This window comes from Zalophus californianus, chromosome 14 (genome assembly GCF_009762305.2).
Source record: "Zalophus californianus isolate mZalCal1 chromosome 14, mZalCal1.pri.v2, whole genome shotgun sequence".
Classification (NCBI taxonomy): domain Eukaryota; kingdom Metazoa; phylum Chordata; class Mammalia; order Carnivora; family Otariidae; genus Zalophus; species Zalophus californianus.
This window is the reverse complement of record NC_045608.1, coordinates 67,060,931-67,077,166: the sequence shown is the minus strand read 5'-3', so window position 1 is coordinate 67,077,166 and position 16,236 is coordinate 67,060,931. Positions and strand designations below refer to the sequence as shown.

The following is a 16,236-nucleotide window of genomic DNA, read 5'->3' as shown; positions in this document are numbered from 1 at the left end:
GACAACTAGACCAGTGGAACAGACTTGAGGGCACAGAAACAATTCTGCATGTACATGGACAAAGAACAGTGGGAAAGGACATCTTTTCAGTAAATGCTTTTGGAAAAAGTATATGTCCTACCTCATCCCTTACATACAGACATGTGTATGTGTGCATGCACACACAAATCAGTTTCACATGAATTACAGATCTAAATGTGAACACAGTAAGATTTTTAGAAGATAATATAAGAAATATCTTCATGATTTTGGAATAGGGAAAGATTTTCTGAGGATACAAAAAACCCACTAACTGTAGAAGGAAAGATGAATAAAGTGACATTTATTAAAATATGAATTTGTGTTCATAAAAGAGAGCATAATACCAGCACTTAAAAGAATTAATATACAAACACATAGTGAGTTCCCCCCAAACATCAGTTAAAAAGACAGACTCACCCAATAGAAAAATGGACGAGAGAAATAGGTGCTTTGCAAAATGAGATATCCAAATGGCTAATAAACTAACAGAAATGTACTTGACCTCATTTGTAATCAAAGAAACATAAAATAAAGGATAAATAATTGATAATGCCAAATATTGCTTAGGATGTGGAGCAATAGGAATTCTCATGCATTGTAAAGGCAATATAAACTGATATAACCACTATGGGAAATTACTGGGCATTACCTACTAAAGTTGGACTTATGGCTATTCTATGTTTCAGCAATTCCTCTCCTTGGGTTCCTGTTTACCTGTCAGCTGCCTTCCCTACTAAAAGATAATCATCATGAAGGTAGAGGCAGTGTTTTGTTTTGTTTTGTTTTGTTTTCACTACCATATCCTCAGAACTTAATGTATCTGACTCAGGCTCTGCATAAACATTTGTGAAAAGACTTACAAGATATGTAATAAAGGGGGAAATACAGAATGAAGAAAATGATCTCTTCCATGAAAAGAAAAAAATATAAATACATATGTATTTATGACGTGTACACATATTTCTAAATAGGTATATCAGGAACGACAGATGACAGTTTCTTACAGGGTGAGAAAGCAGAAATGGGCAGGGGGTGGAGAGTAGGGAAGAAGGCATTTACTTTTCATTGTATGTCTTTCTGTTAAATATTGTGTGAGTTCTTATATCACTTTTGAAATCACCTTTATTAAGGTATCATTTACATATAGTACAATGCATTCATTTTAAGTGCACAGTCCCATGAATGGGTCCACATATGTAATCAGCACTCCCATTCAGATTTAGAACATTTTTTTTAATTTTTTTATTGTTATGTTAATCACCATATATTACATCATTAGTTTTTGGTGCAGTGTTCCATGATTCATTGTTTGTTCATAACACCCAGTGCTCCATGCAGAACGTGCCCTCCTCAATACCCATCACCAGGCTAACCCATCCCCCTACCCCCCTCCCCTCTAGAACCCTCAGTTTGTTTTTCAGAGTCCATCATCTCTCATGGTTCGTCTCCCCCTCTGACATACTCCCCTTTTCTTCCTCTCCTGTTATCTTCTTCTTTTTCTTTTTTCTTAAAATATGTTGCGTTATTTGTGCTACGGTGAGCGCTGTGAATTGTGCAAGACTGTTGAATCACAGATCTGTACTTCTGAAACAAAGATTTAGAACATTTCTATCACCCAAACGTGTTCCTTCTGCCCCTATGGTTGTTGGCAGAATTCAGTTCCTTATGAGCTGGAGGACCGTGGGCCTTAGTTTCTTGTTGGCTGTTGGCTGGAAACTTCCTTCCGTCCCTTGCCACATGGGTGTCTCCAGAGAGCAGCTCATAACAAAGCACCTTGCTTTGTCACAACTAACAAGTGTGTGTCCGTCCTGCTTGGAAGGTTTTGAGTTTCTTGGATCTGTGGGAAATTTTTAGCCATGATTTCCTTGTATTTTTTTCTCCTCTTCGTCACTGCTCTGGGATATGAATTGAACGTGTGTTTGACTCCTTGATATTATCCATCATGTCACTGAGGTTTTTGTCCATTTTTTCCTTCAAACTTTTTCCATGTGCGGCAGTTTAGATAGTTTTTAGCGAGTCTTTCGGATTAAAATACTTTTTCAACTCTGTGAGTTGTGTTTTATTTTTTATCTTCTGGTTTTTTCCTCTTTAGAATTCTGTTTTCTTTAAACCCTTAAACATATTTATCATAGCTATTTTAAAGTCCTTGTCTGCCAATTCTGTTTTCTCCACTATTTCTGAATCTATTTCTGTTGACTGAGTTTTGTCCTGGTTTTGTTAGATTTTCCTGTTTCTTACAACCGCTAGTAGTTTTTTATTGGATGCCAGTTTTTGTGAATGTCTGGATTTTCTTGTCTTCTTTTAAGTGTGTTGAGTTTTATTCTGGCGGATAGTTTAGTTATTTGTGGGTAAGTCTGATCCTATCAAGCCTTGCTTTTAAGCTTTGTTAGGAAAGAGAGATCCAAAGTGGCCTTACTCTAGGGCTGGTTTAGCTTACTCCTAATGCACAGGCTTCCTGGAAACTCCACTAAGTGCTCTGCTCTTCCACAGCATTTCTCCACTCGGGCTGCTTGGCATTAAAATGTCTTTCAGTGTTACAAGGAGGTTATGTGAACACCACTAGTTGTTCAGTTTATCGTTCCCTGGTAACTGGGTTTTCCCCAGCTTTGTATATTTTTTACTCTATAGATGCACAGCTTAGTATTCAGCCCAAAACTCAGAAATATGGAGCAATTTGTTTGCAGAGCCCCCTCCTCCCTGGTCCCCTTTCCTCCCACCATCAACCATCTAAGTGTTCCCAAACTATACTCTCGGTCTCATCTCTGCTCTGCTTAGATACTCCCTTGGGTGTCAGAACCCGGTTACTGCTTCCAAGCTGAAGCCCTTCTCCCGTGAGCACACTGTCCACTGGCTGAAAACAGATTATTCATGTACGTAGGCCAAGTTTCTAGCTGTGTACGGTAGGAAGGCTAGTCTGGCACCTGTTACTCGATCACAGTGGGAAGCAGAAAGCTTTATCAATTTTTTTTTTGATGCATACAAGATTTATCTGGGTGATGGGGTACCTGGGTGACTCAGTCAGTTGAGCTCCCAACTCTTGGTTTCAGCCGGGGTCATGATCTTGGGGTCTTGGAATCAAGCCCGCCTCAGGCTCCCACTCAGTGGGGAGTCTGCTTGAGAGTCTCTCCCTCTCCCTCTGCCCCTCCCCTTCCTCATACATGCACACGCATGCTCTCTCTCTCAAATAAAAGAAAAGAAAGATTTATCTGGGTGGTGATTTATATATTTTTATATACTTTTAAAAGTATATTTATATACTTTTTGCATTTAAAAATAAAACCTAATAAATGTTATTTTTCCAAATGAAGGTATTTTTAAACCAAACCATCAAATATACCAATTCATATCTGTACACTCTCATATTCTCTTTTAGTGGTTGAAAAAGAAATAAAACACAAAAAAACAAGTCTCCAAGAGTAGCAGTGTGACATTCGCAAAGTGTTCCAGGTGGTCCGATCAGTCTCCCTTTCTTGGTCCATGTCCAGGAAGAATGTGGTCCCACAGCAGCCACAGCATTTTAGAAGATACCCACGAGGCTGCTGCAGTGGTCAGTAGTGAAGTGGTTAATCTTCCTTATGGAAAAGCGGAGAAGAACATTTAAACCATAAAAGTTACTTAAAATTCAGCTTCGCTTTATGGTGATTTAGAGTTTGTTTAATTAGTATTTAGAACTGCACATTGTTTATAGCTATTGGTATTCCAATAGATGCTTAAATGTTTGAACATTTAAAGTTTAATAAGCTTCAGTTCTTTGAGGAAAAACACTGATGTAATTAAATTTTCAATTACTCTTTTGTTTAGGGGCCCATGCAATTAATAAAAGCTACGGCATTTAACAACACTCATTTAAAAACCTAGTCAACCACCTCATTAATTAGCTAACGCTTATAGCAGATATTTTTTAATATAAAATTCTCACAAAGGCAAAGTCACCACTTTTGAAAAGTATATATAATGATATAGGAGAAATAAAATTAACTTTGTTCCAGGATTATTCTGCATGTACATATGTGTGGATCAATAATGGCTTTCCAAAAAGCATTCTTGTGCATTGATACTAATTACTGTTTATTTGTTTTGAATTGTGTGGTCAAATTAAAAACACCGAAGCAATTTCTCCTTAGAGCTTCCTTGCCCTTAGCACGTTTTAGAGGATATTAAATTCAAATTGAAAAGAAATAAGTTGCAGAGGTCTAAAGATTGGAAAAAGTCTTATTTTAATTAAACACTACATTTATTTGGGTTTTTTTTTTTGTTCTGTTTTTGTTCATGGTTTTCTTCTCCTTTATTTAATTTCTTCTTTTTTAAATTTTTTAATTTAATTTCATTAACATATAGTGTATTATTAGTTGAAGAGGTAGAATTTGGTGATTCATCACTTGCATATAACACCCAGTGCTCATTACATCAAGTGCCCTCCTTAATGCCCATCACCCAGTTACCCTATCCCCCCACCTCCCTCCCCTCCAGCAACCCTCAGTTTGTTTCCTAGAGTTAAGAGTCTCTTATGGTTTGTGTCCCTCTCTGTTTTTATCTTTTTAATTTTCCTTCCCTTCCCCTATGTTCATCTGTTTTGTTTCTTAAATTCTACATATGAGTGAAATCATAGGGCATTTGTCTTTCTCTGACTGACTTATTTCGCTCAGCATAATACCCTCTAGTTCCATCCACTTCTTTGCAAATGGCAAGATTTTATTCTTTTTGATGGCCAAGTAATATTCCATTGTGTATATATACCACATCTTCTTTATCCATTCATCTGTTGATGGACATCTGGGCTCTTTCCATAGTCTATAAACACTGGGATGAAGGTGCCCCTTTGAATCACTGTGTTTGTATCCTTTGGATAAACACTAAGTAGTACAATTGCTGGGTCGTAGGGTAGCTCTATTTTTAAGTTTTTGAGGAACCTCCATACTGTTTTCCAGAGTGGCTATATCAGCTTGCATTCCCACCAACAGTGTAAGAGGGTTCCCCTTTCTCTGCATCCTTGCCAACATCTGTCCTTTCCTGAGTTGTAATTTTAGTCATTCTGACTGGTGTGAGGTGGTATTGCATTGTGGTTTTGATTTGTATTTCCCTGTGCAGAGTAATGTTGAGCATTTTTTCATGTGTCTGCTGGCCATTTGTATGTCTTCTTTAGAGAAATGTCCGTTCACGTTTTCTGCCCATTTCTTGACTGGATTATTGGGTTTTTGGGTGTTGAGTTTGGTAAGTTTATAGATCTTGGATAGTAGCCCTTTATCTGATAAAACATTTCAAATATCTTCTCCCATTCTGTCGGTTGTCTTTTAGTTTTGTCAACTGTTTCCTTGGCTGTACAAAGGCTTTTTATCTTGATGAAGTCCCAATAGTTCATTTTTGCTTTTGTTTCCCTTGCCTTTGGAGATGTCTCTAGCAAGAAGTTGCTGTGGCCAAGATCTCGGAGGTTGCTGCCTGTGTTCTCCTCTAGGATTTTGATGGATTCCTGTCTCACTTTAGGTCTTTCATCCATATTGAGTTTATTTTTTTGTGTATTGTGTAGGAAGATGGTTCAGTTTCATTCTTCTGCATGTGGCTGTCCAATTTTCCCAACACCATTTGTTGAAGAGACTGTCTGTTTTCCATTGGATATTCTTTCCTGCTTTGTTGAAGATTAGTTGAGGGTCCATTTCTGGGTTTTCTATTCTGTTCCATTGATTTATGTGTCTGTTTTTGTGCCAGTTCCATACTGTCTTGATGACTATAGCTTTGTAATATAGCTTGAAGTCCAGAATTTTGATGCCACCAGCTTTGGTTTTTTGGTTGTTTTTTTTTTTTTTTTTTCCAATATTCCTGTGGCTATTTGGGGTCTTTTGTGGTTCCATATAAATTTTAAGATTCTTTGTTCCAGTTTTTGAAAAATGTTGATGGTATTTTGATAGGGTTTGCATTAAAAGTGTAGATTGCTCTAGGTAGCATAGACGTTTTAACAATATTTATTCTTCCAGTCCATGAGCATGGAATGTTTTTCCATCTCTTTGTGTCTTCCTCAATTTCTTTCATAAGTGTTCTGTAGTCTTCAGAGTACAGATCCTTTACCTCTTTGGTTAGGTTTATTCCTCGGTATCTTATGGTTTTTGGTGCAATTGTAAATGGGATTGATTCCTTCATTTCTTTCTTCTGTCTCATTGTTAGGGTATAGAAATGCAACTGATTTCTGTGCATTGGTTTTATATCCTGCCACTTTGCTGAATTCCTGTATAAGTTAGCAATTTTGGGGTGGAGTATTTTGGGTTTTCAACATAGAGTATCATGTCACCTGCAAAGAGTGAAAGTTTGACTTCTTCTTTGCCAATTTGGATGCTTTTTATTTCTTTTTGTTGTCTGACTGCTGAGGCTAGGACTTCCAGTACTATGTTGAACAACAGTGATGAGAGTGGACATCCCTGTTGTGTTCTGACCTTAAGGGAAAGCTCTCAATTTTTCTCCACTGAAGATGATATTCGCTGTGAGTTTTCATATATGGCTTTCATGATATTGAGGTATGTTCCCTCTATCCCTACACTGTGGAGAGTTTTTATCAAGAAAGGATGTTGTATTTTGTCAAATGCTTTCTCTGCATCTATTGAGAGGATCATACAGTTCTTGTTCTTTCTTTTATTAATGTGGTATATCACATTGATTGATTTGCAGATGTTGAACCACCCTTGCAGCCCAGGAATAAATCCCACTTGGCCATGGTGAATAATCCTTTTAATGTATTGTTGGATCCTATTAGCTAGTATCTTGGTGAGAATTTTTGCATCCATATTCATCAGGGATCTCCTTTTTGATGGGGTCTTTGTCTGGTTTTGGGATCAAGGGAATGCTGGCCTCATAGAAAGAGTTTGGAAGTTTTCCTTCCATTTCCATTTTTTGAAACAACTTCAGAAGAATAGGTATTAATTCTTCTTTAAATGTTTGGTAGAATTCCGCTGGAAGACATCTGGCCCTGGACTCTTGTTTGTTGGGAGATTTTTGATTACTGCTCCAATTTCTTTGCTGGTTATGGATCTGTTCAGGTTTTCTCTTTCTTTCTGTTTCAGTTTTGGTCATTTATATGTTTCTAGGAATGCATCCATTTTCTTCCAGATTGCCTAATTTGTTGGCATAAAATTGCTCATAATATTCTCTTATAAATGTTTGTATTTCTTTGGTGTTGGTTGTGAAACAAGAAAAGTCTCAAATGCACAATCTATCCTTACACCTAAAGCAGCTGGAAAAAGAACAGCAAATAAAGCCTAAATCGAGCAGGAGAAGAGAAATAGTAAAGATTAGAGAACAAATCAATGATACAGAAATTTAAAAAAAATAGATCAACAAAGGAGCTGGTTCTTTGAAAGAATTAATAATATTGAAAACCCCTTGCCCTTTAGTTTTGTTGATTGTTCCCTTCACTGTGCAGAAGCTTTTTACCTTGATGAAGTCCCAATAGTTCATTTTTGCTTTTGTTTCCCTTGCCTCCAGAGATGTGTCCAGTAAGAAGTTGCTACAGCTGAGGTCAAAGAGGTTGCTGCCTATAATCTCCTCTAGGATTTTGATGGTTTCCTATCTCACATTTTTTAATTTATTTTTGTGTATGGTGTAAGAAAATGGTCCAGTTTCATTCTTCTGCATGTCGCTGTCCAGTTTTCCCAAAACTATTTGTTAAAGCGACTGTCTTTTTCCATTGGATATTCTTTCCTGCTTTGTCAAAGATTAGTTGACCATATAGTTGTGGGTCCATTTCTGAGTTTTCTATTCTGTTCCATTGATCTATGTGTCTGTTTTTATGCCAGTTCCATACTGTCTTGATAACTACAGCTTTGTAATAGAGCTTGAAGTCCAGACTCGTGATGCCTCCAGCTTTGCTTTTCTTTTTCAACATTCCTCTGGCTATCCGGGGTCTTTCGTGGTTCCATACAAATTTTAGGATTGTTTGTTCCAGTTTTTGGAAAATGTTGATGGTATTTTGATAGGGATTGCATTAAATGTGAGTGATGTTTATAGCAACACAGGCCTACCTCAAGAAGCAAGAAAAGTCTCAAAATCTCAAATTAACAACCTATCCTTATACCTAAAGGAGCTAGAAACAGAACAAACAAATTCCAAAAAAAAGCCAGGAGAAGGAGGGAAATAATTAAGATTAGAGCAGAAATGGTTGGAGGGAAAAAAGGACAAAGACCCTAGAAGAGGAAGTGACAACAAATATGACAATAAAATTGACAAATGGAAAGCAATTAGATAAATGCCAGCTGACTTAAGAGAGCACAGAAAGACAAAAGCAAAAGACAACCAAAATCAAAGAAAACCAACACCTACAGAGAAAGTAGTCAACAAGAAGCACCTAAGTATGACAGAGCCCTAGACAATTACAGGAACTGAGTGCACTGGGTACTTGTGGAGTCACCAGGCACTTCTAAGGACAGAAATAATGAGGAGCAGGCTGAACAAAGTATAAGCGATTCCCTTCCCCACCCCAATCAGGTGACAATTCCTCCCCTACCCTGGCTGAAGATTGGACATTTACTCTGAGAAGAAACTCAACCACACAAACTTTGGAAAGGAAAAAGTAATTAAGTATGCAATTATGTAATTAGGGAAGGAGTAATTAAGCATAATCTGTGCACTGAATAGTGAGGAGAAATCCCCCACCTCACACAGAGCTGTCTTCCCCTGTTTAACTCCAACAATGGTGGCAACCAAGTTTATTGTGCCCTTATTCCTATAGGAGCGTGTAGAGGATTTCTCCCTGGAGAAATTGAAGATCTCAGAGCAACTGTATATGTATGTATAATTTGAAACAACAATAAAAATAAACCAAATAAAAAGGAAGTATTCTGGAAATCCTAATACAGTAGTTGATGTAGATGATCACAATTGCTTGTGGACATGCAATCCTTTTTATAGTCAGTTCACCAGATCACCGCACCTACCTCCACCTTCTTCCTTCTGCAGACCCCTAATCAGCACAACTCCTTGCATTTACACCCCCTGCAAAATCAAGCCATCAATGGCCATACCTAAATATGTCTCTCAGCGCCATCTAGGGAATAAAACAAAAAATGAAAGTGGATCTGCCTTCAAGTTACATGAATTGTTTGACAGGCTATGTCACATGCACGAAGCAGTAACATAAATTAACCACAAATTAGGGGCACCTGAGTGGCTCAGTTGGTTAAGCAGCTGACTCTTGATCTCAGCTCAGGTCTTGATTGCAGGGTTGTGAGTTCAAGCCCCGTGTGGAGCCTACTTTAAAAAAAATTAGGGGTGCCTGGGTGGCTCAGTAGGTTGAGCATCCAACTCTTGAAATCAGCTCAGGTCATGATCTCAAGGTCCTGGGATGGAGCCTCACGTTGGGCTCCCTGCTCAGCAGGGAGTCTGCTTCAGGATTCTTTCTCTCTCCCTCTGCCTCCCCCCAAGTAGATGAATAAATCTTAAAAAAATTAATCACAATTAAATACTAACGTGTATGGTACAGAATATGTGGAGTTCAGAGACATGTCAGATCAAAGAGAATGTGCCTGGATCAGTGGGAGGCAAAGCAGAAAGTGGTGAAGAAGAGACTGGATGCGGAAATTGGGCTACACCATTGCGGTGCTCTGTAGGTCACGTCAAGGTTTGGGGGTTTTATCATAACCGTAATGAAAAGCCAATATAAGGATCCCAGCTAGGGAGTGACACAATTTTAAGAAGATCACATGGACTAGAGGGAGGCAAAAACCAACAGGAAGAATAGTTAGGAGGCTATTGCAGTGTATATGTAAGAGATTATGGTGGATTGGATTAGGATCTCAGGGGCAGAGATAAGGATGTTTAAAGACCTATTATAGAAGTAGAATCAATAAGATTTGCTGCTGTCTTCCTTATGTGGAGGACATAAGGGAGGGACTAGGAGGAAGGAGCTAAGGAATAGTCCCAGAATTCTGATTTGGGCAACTGGTGGATGGTGGTTTCACATTCCCAGGTGGAGGAAGACTGGGAAAGGTACAGGTTTTAGAAGGGAAGCAAAAAGTTAGATATTGAACAAATTAAGATGCAGATTCTTGGGGCGCCTGGGTGGCTCAGTCGTTGAGTGTCTGCCTTTGGCTCGGGTCATGACCCCAGGGTCCTGGGTTCGAGCCCCATATCGGGCTCCCTGCTCGGCGGGAGGCCTGCTTCTCCCTCTCTCACTCTCCGAGCTTGTGTTCCCTCTCTCGCTGTCTCTCTGTCAAATAAATAAAATCTTAAAAAAAAAAAAAAGATGCAGATTCTTGAGATATGCCCCTAGATTTGTCAAGTAATCAGTTGATTCATTGTCCTCTCTGTATTCCACCTTCTAGGACACCATGTGGGCTTGGGGCCCAGCAAAGAAATCCACTCTAGAGTCAGTTTAGGGGATGGGGGGTTGTTGGCATATAAATGGCATTGGAAATCATGAAAATATATGAGACCATTTAGGGCAGTGGTTTTCAAACCTGGGTATGTGTTTACAATGCACTTTTCAAGACCCCATCCCAGATTGTTTCTGATTCAGTAAGTCTTGCGGAGGTCCAGGAATCTGCTTTATTAAAAGTCAATGCAAAATGTTCTATATATGGGTAATTTGGGCTAGACTGAAATAGGCTTGAGGACAATACAAGCTTGAGGAACACCAACCCTTTCCAGAAGCTGGAGAGAAATAGAGAGAGGTTGGTAGGTAGAGGGGAATGCGAGGGCAACCGGAGGGTTATCTCTTCTTCTGTATTGTTTGTTTGTTTGTTTGTTTGTTTGTTTGTTTGTTTTTAAAGGTCAGAGACACTAGGGCAGTGGTTCATAACCTTGGCTACACACTGTAATCACCTGCTGGGCTTAAAAAAAAAAAAAGTTGATGCACAGAATGTACCCAAAATCAGTAAATCAGAATCTCTAGAGGTGGGGGCCCAGATATCAGTAGTTTTTTTGAACTTTAATTTTATTTATCCTCCCTCCTCCCCAAAGCATTGTTTTTATTTCCCCAGTGCCTGGCATTGAGTATGTATGTCCTCAATTCATGGGCGTTGTTGTGTAAAGTACTGCTGGGCAGTTAGCAGATGGTACAACACAAACCACCGTATGACCTGTAAAGGTCATGTAATCTTCGTGTGAAAAGGGTTAGAGTCCCAGAACTGAAGCCCGAGGAGGGAATTAAATACCTAAGGTCCCTCAGCCTTGGTAAGTGGAGAATCAGGATCAGAACCCAGGGTCCCAACTCCCAGGTCAGAGCCGCCCTGCCTTTCAACAGTCTTCCTTTTAACCACTCCCCGCACCTGCTCACCCATCAGGACAGCAGGTCTAATAAACACCACACCGTTTCCTAAGTCACGAACTGCGGTCCCTTTCATCAAACCCGTAGGCACTCCCAAACCGCCCTCGGTCCCAGACCCATCCTATTCCCATCACAGCCTCAAACCCAGCCCTGGACTTGACCGGTGGGGCCTAAGAACCCTCCCTGCGCTTGTGCCACTCGGCGGGGGGGGGGGGGGGGGCTGTGTCGCCATAGCAACCGGGGGACGCACAAATCGGCCCGTAGCAACAGGAGAGAAGAGTTCCTAGTACAGTTCTTTTTTTGTATATGCTTTCCTTACCGCTTCCCGTGCCTGGTGCGTGAATCTGAGGGTCTGGTAAGAAAGCTCCATTAGCTCCTGTTTAGGGCCGGAGAGGTGAAAAGGGCCAGTCACTAGCCTGCCCAGTGCTTCCAAAGAAAGCCGCTCGGAGAAACCGGACGCTTAACCAGCCCGCCCCTTTCAGGATTGGTCGGAGCCTAGACAGGTCAGCCAATCGCTGGGCACAAATGGATTCTTTCTCATGCCAATCAATATTAAAATAAACACGTTTAATCCGGAGCCTTTGCACGGCACTGACCAATCAAGAGATGGAGAGGGGATGATTGACAGGACTTGGGGCGGGGTTTGAAATTGTCTTGGTTCGCTTAATTTCTGTCTCTAAAACGCAAGTTACTAAATTTATGTATTTGTCCTTGATTTCGGCAGTTGTTTAGGCCTTTGTGACCCAACGGCTACGTTCCCAAGACTACACTTTGACATCTCGTCTTTTCTAGGCCCCCATCTCCCCCCGTATTAAGTTAAATGTTTGGAAGGAACTTCCTGCTTTCCTTTGAAATGTCCGCAAGCGGTCCTTGCAGACTGGAAGAATCTCCTGTGTACTTTGGCTGTCAGAGGCTTTCTGGGATGCAAAGTGTGCGTCCATCTTCCCCTTCTCCAACTCCCTCCACGACAGACCTATGCTCATTAAAAGCCGACAAACATGGACTTGACATTTTCCTCTGCTCCATTTTCTTCATGTGTTCTGTGTCTTCAATGTATTTCCCTTCTGTCTCACTTGCTGTTAATCCTATTCTAAACCATCCCCTCTTCATTATCTTCGGGCTTCTTCTTCCATTCTCTACCCTTAGGATACAAAATATCCAAGTTTCCTCAGTCTAATACAAAACAAAACAAAACCCCCCAAAATCTCTCATCTTATAATTGCTGAATTGAATCACCTCTCTCCCATTTACTACAAGCCTTTTGAAAGGACTAGGTGTCCTCTCTCTTCCCTTTGTCACCTCCCATCCAGTTCTCAACACATTCTGTCCCTCCTCCTTTGAAGCTGTTCTTCCCAGAGTCTTTAATAACTTCCTAATTAGGAAAGCCAATTATAGATTATTTTACACCTTTATCTTATTTAAACTTAGCACCATTTGAACTGTTGACCACTCTCTCATTAGAAATAATAACTACAATTTATTAAACATCTATAGCACACCAGACAACGCACTTTTTTTGTGGTTATCTAATTTAATCCTAACACCCCATGGAGAAGTCATTAACACTCCCAATTTACAGTTGTGGAAATGGGCACAAAGAGCCAAATTAGCCAATTTTAAGATAAAATTAGGATGCAAAACTGTCTCCTGAATGAAGCCAGTGTGCCTTTCCACTACACCATGCTGCCACCCTCCCTGTCCAGTTTCACCTGTTATTCCTCTAACCCAGGCAACCCCCACCCCCATCCCCAGATTACAGGAATTGTGAACTACTTCTGAGCAGCGTCTTTTGCTTAGAGGTTCACTCTCACTTCATTTGCCTAATAAAAGCCTATATTGCCTCCTAAGACACAGCTCAGAAATCACCTTCTAGGACAGTTCAATGGAGCTTTTCCAATCACTACACTTACCCCAGGTAGAGTTTAGGCAGAGAGAAAATTGGTCCTGATTTCATTGCATACCTTTCCTGTTGCACTTATTACATTGTTTTGTTGACATAATTTTCAAAAAATTAAAAACAGAATTCTCTTTAATATGAACGGACACATGTCAAAGATGCCCCTTAAGTCCTTCAGGGAGCCAGTTAAATGGTAAAGGTGGTTTAAAGAGCATTTTGAGGTACCAGGTATTCACAGGCATTTAAAGAAAACAAAGTTAGAATAAGGGGCGCCTGGGTGGCTCAGTCATTAAGCGTCTGCCTTCGGCTCAGGTCATGATCCCAGGGTCCTGGGGTTGAGCCCCGCGTCGAGCCCCGCGTCGAGCCCCGCGTCGAGCCCCGCGTCGAGCCCTGCATCGAGCCCCTCATTGAGCCCCGCATGGGGCTCCCTGCTCCCTGCTCCAGGGGAAGCCTGCTTCTTCCTCCTCTCCCTCTCCCACTCCCCCTGCTTTTGTTCCTTCTCTCACTGTCTCTCTCTCTCTGTCAAAAAATAAATGGAATCTTAAAAAAAAAAAAAAAAGAAAGAAAACAAAGTTAGGATAAGACTGCTGGATTATATACAAAACTGGTCAATGTTCTACAGGGCAATACAACCATAGCCTTTGGAATTTTTTCTAAGGGGAATAGATACATTCCTCTAGTTTTGGCCATTTACATTTCAATTTTAATTAAAATTTAAAAAGTTAAAAATTCAATCCCTCAGTCGCACTAGCCCCATCTCTAGTATTTAGTTGCCATATGTAGCTTGTGGCTGATATATTGAGCAACACACATCTAGAATATTTCCATCATCACAGCAAGTCCTATTGGACAGAGATTGGGCCTCCTAAACATTGTTCTAGTGTGACACTGAAAGGTCATGCTATACTGTTTTGCTGTATTTCCAAATTTAATGTAATTTTTTCTAAGGGGTCTCCTTCATGTGACCACTGGCTTTCAAACTTTTCTAACCAAGACTCACATTAAGAAATTCATTTTGATCAACTAATATTTGACAAGTCAAGAATACTCAATGGGGGAAGGACAGTCTCTTCAATAGATTGCGTTGGGAAAACTAGATATTCACATGCACAAGAATGAAATTGGACCCCTATCTTATACCATTTACAAAAATTAACTTGAAATGGATTAAAGACTTAAGCATAAGACCTGAAACCATAAAACTCCTAGAAGAAAACATAGGAAAAAGTTCTTTAACATCTGTCTTAGCAATGATTTTTTTTGGATATGCACCAAAGCACAAGCAACAAAAACAAAAATCAACTATAGCAAACTAGAAAGCTTCTTCACAACAGAAGAAATTATCAATGAAATGAAAAGAGAACCTATGGAATCAAAGAAAATATTTGCAAACCATCTTTCTGTTAAGGGGTTAATATCCAAACTATATAAGGAACTTACACAACTCAATAGCTAAAAACAAACAAACAAAAAAACCCCAAAAAATCCGATAAGAAAAATGGGAGACATACAAATGAACAAGTTCATGAAAAGGTGCTCAACATCTCTAATCATCAGGAAAATGCAAATCAAAAACACAGTGAGATATACCTTACCCCTGTTAGAATGACTACTATTAAAAAGACAACAGATGCAGGCAAGGACACAAAGAAGAGGGAACCCTTATGCACGGTTGGTGGCAATATGAAGTGGTACAACCACTGTGGAAAACAGTATGGAGGCCCCTCAAAAAATTAAAAATAGAACTACTATTTGATCGATCACTTCTGGATATATACCCAAAGGGAAAGAAATCACCAGCTTGAAGAGATATCTGTACCCTCCAGTTCATCGCAGCATTATTTACAATAACCAAGACATGGAAACAACCTGAGAATCCAGATGATTATAGAAATACGTCTCTATATGTGCTGAAAGAAAAAAAGTACCGTTAACTTAGAATTCTATATCCATGAAAATACTCTTCAGAAATGAAGGTGACTTTGAAAAGGTGACTGCCAGGAGTTGGAAGGTCAGAAAGGAAACTGTGGAAGTGTCCTAGATGAAGAATAATGAGGCAGGGACTGTAAGGGCTGAGAGAGAGGAGATTCTCAGATGAGGTCTTTGGAGATCACCCAACCACAGAGTTACTCCTACTGTTTTCTATTTTTTAAAAAAGATTTTATGTATTTATTTGTCAGAGAGAGAGAGAGAGTGAGAGAGAGAGCACAAGCAGGGGAAGCAGTAGGCAGAGGGAGAAGCAGGCTTCTGCCGAGCAAGAAGCCTGATACGGAATTTGATCCCAGGACCCTGGGATCATGACCTGAGCTGAAGGCAGGCACTTAATGGACTGAGCCACCCAGGCGCCCCTACAGTGAGTTTTCTAGACCAGAGATCTTATCACACTATTACTTAGAAAACCCTTTATCTTGACATGTATGTCCCCAGTCTCATCTCACCCTGTCTTAAAATTAGTTTTGATTAAAGCCACCACTTTAAAAAGAAAAAGCAAACATAAATGCATACGTTTTCCCTTCAAGAAAGAAACTCAGGTTTGCCTGGCTGGCTCAGTCAGTCGAGCATGTGACTCTTGATCTCAGGACTGTGAGTTCAATTCCCACGTTGGGCACAGTTTACTTAAAAGGAAAAAAAAAAAGAAAGGAACTCAACTTTTCTCACTGAAATTCTCTGCTAGTTAGATTTGCTGGGCTAGGGCAGTGTTTCTCAGACTTATCACTATTGACATTTTGGGATACATAATTCTTTGTTGTGGGGGACTGACCTGTGCTTACTAGGATGTTTAGCAGCATCCCTGGCCTCTGTCCGCTAGACACCAGCAGCACTCCCCGAAATTGTGACAACCAAAAATGTCTCCAGGCATTGCCGAACGCCAAATGTCCCCGGGGGGAGTAAACTCATCCTGAGATTAGAACCTAGGATATACACATAAGCATGCACACCCTCCATCCCCAGCCCAGATAAATTAAAAGAAAAAAATAAGGGCAAAGTTCTGTCCAACAGACCATTCTTTTTCTTTTTTAAAAATTTGACTTCCAGTCTAGTCAACATACAGTGTTATATTAGTTTCAGGTGT

General features: G+C 40.0%; 1 protein-coding gene across 1 annotated transcript in view; it reads right to left on the bottom strand.

Annotated features, from left to right (window-relative positions):
* Positions 1-11,689, bottom strand: part of KATNAL2 (katanin catalytic subunit A1 like 2) — a 67,613-nt gene extending 55,924 nt beyond the window's left edge. The window contains exon 1 of the mRNA XM_027577689.1: positions 11,586-11,689. Coding sequence (XP_027433490.1) covers positions 11,586-11,636 — 51 coding nt within the window. The 5' untranslated portion in view covers positions 11,637-11,689. The remainder of the gene's footprint in view (positions 1-11,585) is intronic.
* Between the last annotated feature and the right edge of the window lie 4,547 nt (positions 11,690-16,236).